General features: G+C 37.5%; 1 protein-coding gene across 1 annotated transcript in view; it reads right to left on the bottom strand.

The window, feature by feature from the left end:
* The window catches only part of wwk (white walker), a 260,834-nt gene that overhangs the window by 196,511 nt on the left and 50,954 nt on the right, over window positions 1-13,369 (bottom strand). Inside the window, exon 4 of the mRNA XM_067147682.2 lies at window positions 11,769-12,004. Within this exon, the coding sequence (XP_067003783.2) occupies window positions 11,769-12,004 (236 nt within the window). The remainder of the gene's footprint in view (window positions 1-11,768; window positions 12,005-13,369) is intronic.

The raw sequence follows: 13,369 nt of genomic DNA on the forward strand, positions 1-13,369 counted from the left end.
GTTGGGGTCAGAAGGCCAGCGCCTCAACCGTCTGAGCCACTCAGCCCGGTAATTTATGTATGAGAAACTACAAGACAACCTGACACTCTAAGGGTTAAATTCATTCCTGGACAACACGAAACATGTAAATAAGTTACATGAAAATAAAACCATGCTAACTTCTAAATATGATTTATTGTTTTATGCTAATTAACAAAAACGAACACCTCTGCCTATCACCATTTGCTTTACCTTGTGCTTGCCTGTAGCGTTCACACAAAACAGCACGATCATGCTGTCCTTGTTCTGTTTAAATCCGTTCGACGATGTTTCATTTTCACAGTAGGGAGTTCTCATAGGAAGACACCTCCACTATATTCCTGTCTCATCAGCATTATAAATATGCGCCCCTCCAATACCCTCATCCTTCACTATATTCTGAAATATTTCTTCAAATTCACGAGTAGAGACTTCATGAGCACTTTTCTACTAACCTGAAACATGTAGCTTACAGATACCATACCTCTGTTAGAAACGATTATACCAGCCTATGGAATAAACACAATCCCACAGAATATCATCTTATTATGAAATTCCCTTGCCTTTTCGAACCTGAAATATAGGTAACTTGTATTCATTTAAAATATGTTTTGAGATGCTGCATGGAGGTGAATGTAAAATAAAAATGCGACTTTCTTATACAGGGTTTTTCATTCTTCCATAGGGACATTTAACAGTTTACCTGCTATCTTGTTTTCTACTTTATGTTTTATTTATTTTATATGTTTCAAATGTACTTATTGTACAAACCTGATCACTTTCCAAATTTTAACTTTTTTTCAGAGAAAATAATACAAACATAAAACACTACCTTTTGATTATCAAATCAACAAATATAAAAACAATAACACATTCTAACACCTCTAGTGATAGGGAAATGCCAAAATCCACAATGTTTCAAATGTCACAATCAACACTGGGGATTATAGGTCGCAAAATGATTTTGTGAAGTCTTTGTACCAAGTATCAAAGCACAGTCATCTGAGAAAGGTGGGGATTATAGGTCGCAAAATGATTTTGTGAAGTCTTTATACCAAGTATCAAAGCACAGTCATCTGAGAAAGGCTTATCACCCAAAGAGTTGAGTATTTATTCATACAGACAACTATCATGTTCATTCTTGTGCTGAAGGCATATGTATGTGAGAATCTTCATATTCTATTCCCCCAAAATCACAAGTTTCCTGTAGCTTATAAACCTAGGTGTTATCCAGAACTTCAAAATTAACTATTGGATACTTTCCATGGGAAAATCTCAGTTATGAAAGGTCTGTGAAATACTGTATTTCCAAAAGTCTTTCAAACTAAAGATGTGAATAAACCTCATCCCCTCCCATGAAGGGAAATTAAGCCAATAACACAACATCACTGTTGGCATAAAGTATGGCTCGTGGTAATGTCTGAAGAGAAACAGAGTGTGAAAATGTTATAGGCTTCCCATCACAACCAGCATGCTATATCGGAAATAACAGAAATGCTACAATCAAAACAGTTAGCAAATGGGTGGACATCGAAAGCTCTACTTCCGTCACACCCTCCCTCGAAGATGATGAAATTATCAATCACATCATTGGTAAATCAAGCCATGGGTGGGGAATAATAATAATAATAATAATAATACGAAGAAGAAGAAGAAAACTCTCAGTTGACAGCACATTGTGGAAAGTAAAAGACATTATTCTTTGCAAGTTTTTGTAGCGATTTATACCATTTACGTTGGCTGTTATATAGACTACTTTACATAATTTACTCACTTAATTTGTGTATATTGTAATGCATAGATTAAGACTTGGCCTTTATTAAGGTACAGCCCCAGCATTTTTCACACCAGGCAAATGCTGGGGCTGTACCTTAATTAAGGCCACGGCCGCTTCCTTCCCATTCCTAGATATTTCCTCTCCCATCATCGCCATAAGACCTATCTGTGTCGGTGCGACGTTAAAAAAAATAAAAAAAATTATGATTTAATAAACTATCAATGGGTCTGCTGCATTTGATTTCAACAGTTACCTATTGTAATACTTCTTTTCTACTTAAATACTATTTGTAACCACAGGAAGTTCTACAATATGCCCAAATCCACTATGTCCTTTTACACGGTATGTTGCATACTTTCTTCAGTTTATCCCAGTTTTTCTAGGGTCACTGCAGTCACCTAGGCTCACTTTCATTTTGGTCAGGGGTTTAAGGTCAGATATCTTTCCTGACAAAGCATTAACTTCTGAGCTAATCCCCAATTGGTATACTGCATAATTATTTAATCTATATATATATATAAAATAAGAGTTTTGTCTGTACATTGCTCAGAATTTGAAAAGAATGGTATTTCTGTATCGGTCATGTCTACAGTAACAAGAAAATGCATTTCTTACTTTTCCGTAATTTCTGTCTGTATGTACACGCATCACGAGAAAACGGCTGAAGAGAATTTAATGAAAATCGGAATGTAAAGTCGGGTGATAAATTGCTAAAATCTAGGCTATAAATTATTTTGATCACACTGAGTGAAATGGTAGTTTAGGGGAATGCCTGAAATTTAATTCTCAAATATTTATGTTATTAGTGGTCGTGTCTTAATGAAAATCACTAGACAAAGATGGGAAATAAGTCGCTACAATATAGGTTATACACCATGAGAAAAATGGTAGTTTAGGGGAAGGCCTAAAATTTTGTTGTCAAATATTTATTTTATTAGTGGTCGTATCTTCACCAAAGTTGGTATGCAAAGTCACGGAATAGCTCGCTATAATCTAGGCAGTCAATAATGTTATTCGCACTGAGTGAAATGGTAGTTTAGGGGAAGGCCGAAATGTAATCTATATATAAAATAAGTGTTTGGTATGTACATTGTTCAGAATTTGATATGAATGGTATTTCTGTATCGGTCATGTCCACAGTAACAAAGAAATGCATTTTTTACTTTTCTGTATTTTCTGTCTGTCTGTCTGTCTGTATGTATGTATGTATGTATGTATGTATGTATGTATGATTGTACACGCATCAATAGAAAACGGCTGAAGAGAATGAATGAAAATCGGCATGTAATGTCGGGTGATGAACCACTACAAGCTCGGCTATAAATTATTTTATTCACGCTGAGTGATATGGTAGTTTCGGGGAAGGTCTGAAATGTAATTCTCAAATTATTTATGTTATTAGTGGTCGTATCGATAAATACTACATAACTAACATAACTTTATATGTCGTAAGTTAGTAGTAGTTATGTAAGAAGTTATTAAATTTCCGATCACTTATGTCTTATACATTGTTACCGTACCGCATATAATGGGAGATATTCATGAATTTGGATTTTTGTTACTAAGTCCATATCAGCGCCGAGTCACGAGAAAATTGGTTAACAGAATTTAGTGTAAATCGGTATGTAAAGTCTGAGAATAAGGAACTACAGTCTACGATATAAATAATTTTGTAAAACACCCTAATATCACAGAGTCAAAATATAACTAATGTGAAGGCCTGCAATATAGAAAGCTCATAAGCTTTATCAACAATAACATTACACTGACCATTGTTTGTTGTGATGTGCTTTTTGTCTTCTGTTTCCTCTCATCCCCGACAGATAGGATTACTGCAGCGTACCGAGGTTTTTTTAATTTGCTTGACGTCGCACCGACACAGGTAGGTCTTATGGCGACGATGGGATAGGAAATGAATAGTGGTGTGAAGGAAGCGGCCTTGGCTTTAAGGTACAGCCTGGTGTGAATGGTGTGAAAATGGGAAACCACGGAATACCACCGTCAGGGCTGCCGACAATGGAGCTCGAACCCACTATCTCCCGAATACCATCTTCAGGGTTGCCGGCAGTGGGGTTCGAATCCACTATCTCCCGGATGCAAGCTCACAGCTGCGCGCCCCTAACCACACGGCCAACTCGCCTGGTCGTACCGACTGTAACAGCCTGCCTGTATATTGGTGGGAAGTAGCTGGGGTGTATGATAACTTTCTTCTTTAGCATACCCTTCCTCTGGTTCATTCATTTTCTGATATATCTGGTACTTAACATACTGGTTCATCATAGTATTCGAGCTATACAATCCCTACTCTGAGCTGCTGATTGGAATGAGTAGTGTGCATATTTAATGGAATAATGACAGAGGAGTGTTCACGGCAGTCTGTGACCTGGTTATTCCAGCTCTGGAACTTTGGACTCTTAGATCGGCACCGTAGTACTGTTCGTTGAAAGTGAGAAAGTGTGCGGTTTTTCATTTAATCGAGTATTTTATATGATAACATTGCTTTCAATCGCTACATTCCTACTGACCTTTTTGTAATGACCTATGTTGAATTCAGTTAGGAAAACCACCAAGCCAGTTTTTCTGAGAATCCCGTAGCGAAGCACGGGTACATCAGCTAGTTTAATATAAGAAGAGCGCACAAGTGTGCATAAAAAAAGAATATCAGTCTTATAATAGGAGGTGATTGAGTTTTTTTTTTTTTTTTTTAACAGTAGGTAATAGGCCTATAGTATCTGTGACACAGCAGGTTGCAGAGATCACAAACGCAGTCCTGTTGAGGTTCAAGGAATGTTTTATTGTTACATATTTTGTAGTGGTCACTATGCACCGCTAATGCTATTGTCAAATGAAGGTCTTGTTTGAGTCCTGTACATGACTGATCTAGCATTGCATTGGTAGTGTAAAACTCCAGCCATACTGCTTTCCTCTTCTCTTGTCTTTCTTGTACAACTTCTGCCCAGTTAGTTGTGAAGAGGAGCGAGAAAATTGTAGGTCCTACTGCACAATTACTATGATGCATTTTTTAGATCGTGCATAGATTCCAAACATGCAAAATCACAGTTATCCAGCAATTAGTTTGGTCTTGCCATTGCTGGATAAGGGAGATTCTACTGTATAAAGAATATGAATAGGGACAGATATCGTATTCTCTAAATCCAAGACAATGGTTTTTTTCAATCTCAACTGAAAAATCGAGGGTCGTCTCGCATTCGCGATCTAACAGTAATGAACACCAATGGCAACTACCACGGTAACCATGTCACTTCTTTTCACCCCCGCCACTTTATTATGCATCGCTAGCCGTGGCAACCGGCTGTACAGTGCCTCTGTGTAACGTCACTGGATCTTGGGAAATAGTGAAGAGAGAATGACGTTCCATTAGCCTCTAAAAAAAGTTCCTCAAATCCACAGAATGGCATTAAAACACGCAAGCCTTTGAATTCTTATAAAGGCCACAGCTACTCAGTGGCAGAGTTTTAACGCATCTACTGTACCGGATGCTCAGTAAAATTAAGTTTTATAGACAGCAGGAATATTTCTGTGATGGATTGTCGTATTATAAAGGTACACGGAACAGGTATTGCTGGCAAATTTTCAACGGTTCTCATAGATATTATGATGCCAATTTTAAGTAAATGGTTATTAAACACGCAGAAATGAAGAATAATTGCGCAGCTGTAGGAAAATACAGCATAGGCCTAATTAAAGCCAATATTCGCGGTAGCGTGAAGACAAATATAGCTTAAAAATGCGTACTGTACAAAAAAAACTGCATGCAGTGGCCCTCAACAAGTATGCTTTAAAGAAGTTGAAGACGAAACTGTGAGATATGTGAGCGAAAAACGCAAGGGTGGAATGGCTATACCAGGGTGCAATAAACTTGTTCGTTGACCTTCAACATCCACACCGTTATTAGGCCTATACATAGTTAGCCACTGGTAGGCCGAACCCGGCAAGCAGTAAGTGCGTGTAGCGGCCGTCGGTTATACCTGATGCTGAGTAAAAGTAACAGTTTTATAGACGGCAGGAATATTTTGCTGATGGATCATCATATTGTAGAGACGCGTGGAACAGGTGTTGCCAGTAAATTTTCAACGGGTTCTTTTTGATATTATTATGCCAATATTAATTTAATGGTTATTAAACCAAAAAAAAAAAAAAGAGCATAATTGTGCAGCAGAAAAAGAAAAAAAACCTAAAGCCAATGTTTGGCTTTGGCATGAAGACAAAGATAGTCTAAAAATGTGTACTGTACAAGAAAGACATTCATATGATTTTACAAAGCACGTTTTAAGCCTGATTTAATTTTCTTGAAGGAAATAGTGGGGGTTGTCTTGGAATCGGAGAAATACGGTAATAAGATGAACACAATGACAGATCAGCACTGGGAAATGGAGCAACAGAAAAGGAGACAAGGACAAATATAAAAACCACAAAGGACAAGGACAACCTCCATATTTTCATACACTGCCATCTTCAAATAGACTGGCTCTATCTTCATCAATTCCAGTTCTACATCCATTTCTTCTCAGCTCCTGACAAGCTCATTTCTGCTTCCCAGCTTCATCAAGAGGCGGGTATCCACATTTGTTGAGGGGTCATCTTGACAGATTTTCAGTTTCGATCTGAAAAGTTTCAGATAACAGGAAAGCCAAATGGATAAAGAAGGGAGAAGGGAAAAAAAAGAAGGTAAAGATGAATACCTGTAGCAATAGACTAGAAACAAAGGACAAACACACAAGGAGAAAAAGAGCTAAATGGTTCAATATAAGTACTGAAAAGGAGTGTGGTGATGGTGGTGGTGGTGATTTTTGTTTTAAGAGGAAGTTCAACCAGGTAATCATTCTTTCTGAACAAATTAAAAGGAGACAAAAATTAAAATAAATTTATTTATTCAACAGAGGAATTTGAAAATGAATTAAAAAATAAAACAATCATATTATCAAGCTGAAAAGGTCACAAGCACATCAAAAGAGAACGTAAGATCCCTGAGTAACAGACCACTAGGAAATGTATATGCCCTTAATTAATTCACTATCACAATAAACAAGAATCACGTAACAAACAGAAAAACAGGAACATGAAAGTATAACAAGAGAAACACAATGACGGATCAGTATGTGAAGCATGATGAACAGAAATGTATTCTCCCATTTCCAAATAGAGGAGGTCTCTCTTGATCAGTCCCAGTTCTCCTCTCCATTACTTTCACTGGGGTTGCTGATCTCAATGCTATGTGAAAAAAAAAAAAAAATCATTTTTCAAGACACAAATGGAAGATTTCTAGGTCTGCACGTGAATAACGGGTTAAACCCAGGAGGTGAGAAGAGTAATGGAGTGGCCCACACCACTGCTAGCCTATGGAGAAAGTGGGACCACTTCACAGGATGGGGAAGCCCTTGGGTCCATGCCCATTCAGCATAACAGTGCGCTACCGAATGAAGAATGCGGTTAAAACTGCGTTTTCTTCCTATTCAGGCACAAGGCACTTAATGATAATATACTGCACTGTACACAAAATTGTAACATATAAAATTGTACTTTTGATCAAACTAAAGCCATTCACAGACCACATATTGACAAGAATCAGCAATGCAATCAAAAATGTTTTGATTTCAAGTCATGAAATAAAGTTTTCATAGCTGCTGATTTCCTTTTTGTCGTTCTAGCATGCCTTCTTCCTAAATTTTTAATGATCGTTCTCGTATATCTCAAGGCAAACCAGTGAATAGGATTATGGCTGTCCCCAGGTAATACCAACGAGTTGGACCGCCTGCTGTGCAAAGAAGAGAGACTTGTAAATAGACAGCAATTAGTAAGTGCAGCCACTCATGGTTGATTAGTATTGTGTGTGTGTGCATTTATTGGGTCATCCTGAACTAAATTAAGAGTAATAAAACAGACTGAGTTTTATTCATAACAATAGCATTTCAGTGTGCTCCATGACTATTTTTTTTTTTAAAGTCTGTGGTGTACTTGTACTGTTTAGGCATCCAGCACCATGGCGAAATGTTAGCGCGCTGGTGTAGTGTAGCACTGGTTGTTATTTTGATGCAACTGCCTCTTGTGCGATTCTAGCCCTGTTTCTAATTTTTTAAAAACATTATTATTTGCACACCACAGTTTTACATATGGTGACAATAAATGCTTTGTGGCTTCTAAATAATTATTGTGAGCATTATTTACAGTCTGAACTTCAAGGGACTTGCTATTAAGATAGGTCAAATCGATACAATGAATGTTGTGTTGGTCTTTATCACATCTTCCTGTTTCTGTCGTCATTATTGCCTTGACTATTAATTAATAGAGAAATGTTCACTCAATTTTGAGCATTAAATAAATTTCACATTTCAGTTTTTGCTATAGTCTGTAATTGTCCTGGTTCTTTTCGTGCATGTTATAATGTGATATCTACTACACTTCTGTCCACACAAAATGCACTTACAATCTTCGTCTGGCTCATGGAACTTTTGGTTTACGCATATCTTGTGGTGAAACCCATGTGTGGAGAGTCGTGTTATCACGTGGCGTTGTGTGTTGCACTCTCTAGTCCATCTATCGTCCGTCATCGCTGGTGAGGCGTAGAAGTCGAGGTCGATTTCACTTTTCTTCCTTTCCCTGATATTTACTAGTGCCCTGCTTGCTTCCGTTGATTGTAGGTAGAATTGTGATCGTATGTCTTCTATGAAATACGTCTCCCGCATCATTTCGTATACCATCCGGGATGGCGCTGTCTTTCCAACTTGGGTAATCCTCTTCATGAACATTGCTTTTATTTTTTCTATTCTCATCAGGTCTCCGATCTTCAGCTTTTCCCACACGATCTCAATTCCATATGTTATCACTGGCGCTACTGTCGTCTTGAAAAGTCTCATCGCCGTGCTGATTGATAGGTTTGAAATGTTTTGGATGCTGTATGAGGCTCTGATTGCTGCTGCCGTTCTTTCTTGAATATGTATACCAAAGGACGCCGCTGTTGTCTGTAGTGTTATTCCCAAATATTTGTAATTTCGTACCTTTTGTAATGGCTTTTGGTGTAATGTTATGTTGTCTTTGTGCGTTGATTTCCCACCTTTTCTGAAGGTCATTTGTACTGTCTTTTCTTCATTTATCTGTAGGCTGTTTTCCTCCGCCCAGGTCTCTAGTCTGCGGACTGTCCTTTGCACATCCTCCTTTTCTTTCGCTCCGATCAGCATGTCTTGTCTTGCCTTGACTATGTACTGTTTATTGTCATCGTCTAACTTCCTCTTTTACCACGGTTCACATGTTTTACAGGTGTTCTCCTTTCTGGGATTATTTTAGGTCTCTTATATATGGGATAATCTTCACACAGTGGGGAAACATTATTCTTCTATTTATTGTCAGCCCAGGGTGAAAATCAGACTGAAGAAAACTTTGCCTACAAAGGAAAGAAGTTCTTGATGCAGAATTAGTATAAATGGATCCCAAGAAAATAGCAATGAGCCATTCCTACCTGAGCTCTGAATGGCATGGAAATTCAAGAAATTAAATCCCCTTTACTTTCCCAATCTTACTCTGGCAGTATGGTAGGCCTACAATCACTATACTATTGCAGCTAACCATTCCTTTACAACAAATAAACATTATTATTCCTCCTGGATACATACATACGAATGCACAGAACAATCAAAATAATAAAACACAGGTAATTCATTGGAACTATGAAAACCCGTGCCATACACATTCATACCTAGGTTCCTAAGGCATGATATTTATTCAGTCAAAGCTCATTCATAATCCCAAACATTTCATTAAACACCAAAACATTTAATAACAAAGGAAATGCTTGTGTAGTGGAAATAAGAAGGCTGTCACGAGGGCTATCCTACTAGTACTTCTGAGAGAAAAATACCAAATAACAGCTGTTTGCTGCTTAGCGTGGAAGCAGAGGCAAATGGCAAGGCATTATGAGCATAGTAAAGATGAAGGTGACCCGGTACAACGCCTGTTTAGCTGCAGAAGGACATTTCCAGTGTATGCTATGAGGTAAAAGATTAGTTTAGTTTCTTATACTGTATATGCAGATTTATACATTTAAGAAGCAGAGACAGAGCACAGGCTAGCTGTGGCCAGATGGGTCGTGGGTATAGGGGAAGCAATCCAGCCGATCTTTGCTCAGCCGCGTATGGGTGTTGAGGTTTTTATGGAAAACCTTGTAGTTTCACGAAGTTCAGCCACTCCAAAACAGTACCTAACAGAAACAGTAGTCTCATTCTTTTCAGTCCAACATGAGAGGGAGTCCAGTGGAATCCTAGAGACCTGTAAGGTAGTAAAGTAGATTTCTATACACACAAAACTGCATGTAAGGATAGTTCTTTCTCTGTCTACAAGTAATTTTCATTATGGTAGGTAATTACTTGGTATGTATTCCCTTGTAGAAATGAGCAAAATAATTTGAAAAATATTCCACATAACTTTGATAAACTTCTGAGTAAAAACAAAGTTTCTTCTTCTTCTTCTACTTCTGGTGCCAGATCCTCAAAGAAGGTTTGTGGCCATCATGGAGTAATGTTTCTTACTTTTGTGTTTCCCGCATCAGAGTGGCTGAATCACAGACGTCAAACCACTGCTGGAGATTCTGCACACAGAAAAGTCTTCTTTGCTCACGTCCTTGTTCCTTTGCAGTATTACCTTCTATGAACAGTTGTATCAGATTTCATATTTCTCATTTCAGAAGATGTGACTGAAATAGGCTACTTTCCTGCATTTTTGCAAGAGAGAGAAAATAATTATACTCATCTGATTGTACATAAAGCTGACCAAAAGGGTCCAAAATAGCTATAAACTTATTACAATTTTAATAAAAATCTGGTATAATACCAGCAAATCAATTCCAAATACATGAAACAGTCTCTATTATTTAAAAACATAGATGGTGATGTACATAGCTGTCCTTATCATTCACTATATTCCTACATCTGAAGTACTATGGAAATTATAAAAATCCCAATGGTATTTCTACCATGTTTTGAAGAGATGTACAATAGACTGGAAAAGCGGAATGGTTTAGAAATGAAACTGAACTAAGACAGGGGAGTGTGGTGTCACTTCTTCTGTTTCTAATGGCTATGGACGAAATTGTAAAGGAGACAAAAGAAGCATATGGGAATAGGAAGATGAACTTATTACAGTACTATTTGCAGACGATATTGTGGTCTGGGAAACATACAGCAAAGTAGCACAAGAACAACTTGATGCTCCGAATAAGAAAACTGAAAAGTACGGTATGAAAATCAGCCACAGAAAAACAAGACCATGGTAATACCACAAGGAAAAAGACAAGGGAAACACATTGTGAAAATTGGTAGTCGAAGCCTTGAAGTTGTGCAGTTTCAAATACCTAAGGAGTGAATTAATGCAAAATACAAGGCAGGACATGGAGATTAGCAAGAGGGTGCAACAGGGCAATGCATTCTACCGGAGTATAAGAAACCTTGCCTGGAACAAGGAAGTACCAAGGAAAGGTAAAGATAAAATGTACAAAATGTACTAAGCCCCTATATTGACTTGTGTGGCTGAGACCTGGACAATGTCAAGTAGGGAGAAGAGTAGAAATCAAACCAGCAAAATTAAATACCTAAGAAGTATAACAGAAAAAGCACGGAAAGAAAGAGTGAGAAACGTAATGTTAGAAAGGAAGTCGGAATAGAAAACCTAAATAGGAGAATTCAAAGGAATAAATAAGATGGTCTGGACATGTAAAGAGGATGGAGGAGGAAAGAATACCAAGTTCGAGGGAAAGAGAGCAAGAGGGAAACCTAGATCGAGGTGGATCGATTGGATAAAGAGGAGTGCAAGAAGAACAAACCTGGACTGGGAAAAAATGATGGAAGAGGAATGATTGAAGGAGAGAGGAAGGTGAAGAAGTGCCATAAATGTCTTGACCTGGCAGGCGCAGTATACGGGATACATGGACACATGGTTAAAGGTGATCTGATTTCCTAATACTTACCAATAGCTTGGCCCTCAATGAGTTTTAAACCACCCAACTGATCTTCAGGGCCAGCACGCAATGTTTCTAGTAGATGTAAAACAAGCCACTGACGTTCCTGGGTAGAAAAGAACTTTCTTTCATTTTCTGTACCCTCAAAACATGATGCTTCCTGTTGAACAAATTCCTTAAGACCACCACCATATTCTGGCCGTAATGTCTTGGGCAAATGGAGCTCTTCTGCAGCTTTCAACAATCTGTAAATAAATCATATATAATCAAACTCTGGTCTCCAAGACAAAATACAAATTTGAAACTAGTAAAAACATGCAGCTTGAAACTAATCAAGAAGTTAATATAAAGAACCATCTAATCGATACTTTATTTTATGCCTCAGGCAAAATTGAATATATATTAACACTTACAGAACATGTTTCGACCACTTAGTGGTCATCTTCAGCTGTATAAAGAAAAAACTAAGATGAAAAAACATTAGGAAAATAAGCACAAGTGATACTCTTAGGTTATAATGAAAGAATTGCTGTGTTGACTGTTAGGTAAAAGTTCTTTGGTGACTCCTTTGTTATAAAATGGCGGTCACCTGATCAGGACATCTTGTCTCTCGTTCTGGACAGCGCAGAATAAACATCTTTTCCAAATAAGAACAAGAGGCAAGATGTCCTGATCAGGTGACCGCCATTTTATAACAAAGGAGTCACCAAAGAACTTTTACCTAACAGTCAACACAGCAATTTTTTTCATTATAACCTAAGAGTATCACTTGTGCTTATTTTCCTAATATTTTTTCATCTTAGTTTTTTCTTTATACAGCTGAAGATGACCACTAAGTGGTCGAAACATGTTCTGTAGCCTAAGAGTTAATATATATTCAATTTTGCCTGAGGCATAAAATAAAAGTATCGATTAGATGGTTCTTTATATTAACTTCTTGATTATACTCATCGATACGGTCATGAAATGGGCGACTTGTAATGCTTGAAACTAAAACAAACATGCACCAACCACAAAAGTATCATAAATTTGCTTGTATCACGCTTGGCACTATTTCAAGTTTCAAAGGCTGGAATATCAAGGTAAAGTATCTTAGAGCTTACAGTAAAATGAATTGCCATCAACAGCATCATATGCCCTCACTCCTTATAAACACTGTGGACAGGTTTGGAATTGAATCCAGGCTTTTGGCATGCAATCCAGTGATTAGAAATTGTATATCACCACCTCTCCTATCCTGCCGGCCAACATTCTGATGGTGAAACTTTTTCCGACCAATAGGACTCAAACCAGCTAATTCTAAATTTTACTTATTCAAAAATTAGTTCTGACAGACTGAAAAAACCAACAGTTATAAACTGACTAAGTGGAAACTGAAAATAAGTGGCTTCCATTATAACAAAAGATTTTTTTTTTTTAATGTAGTGATTTGGTATACGTACCAACCTCCTATATATCCAACATTTTATACGAATCATATGCTTTTATTTGCTTTGTTTATGATTGACACTGGGTGTCTTTAGGATCCTATTAGGAAATATGTGATTTTGAATTGTTTGTAACAATTTAAGTGCCATAACCATATTTATGCAATAACGCAATGAGTTGAT

This window comes from Anabrus simplex, chromosome 5 (genome assembly GCF_040414725.1).
Source record: "Anabrus simplex isolate iqAnaSimp1 chromosome 5, ASM4041472v1, whole genome shotgun sequence".
Lineage (NCBI taxonomy): Eukaryota > Metazoa > Arthropoda > Insecta > Orthoptera > Tettigoniidae > Anabrus > Anabrus simplex.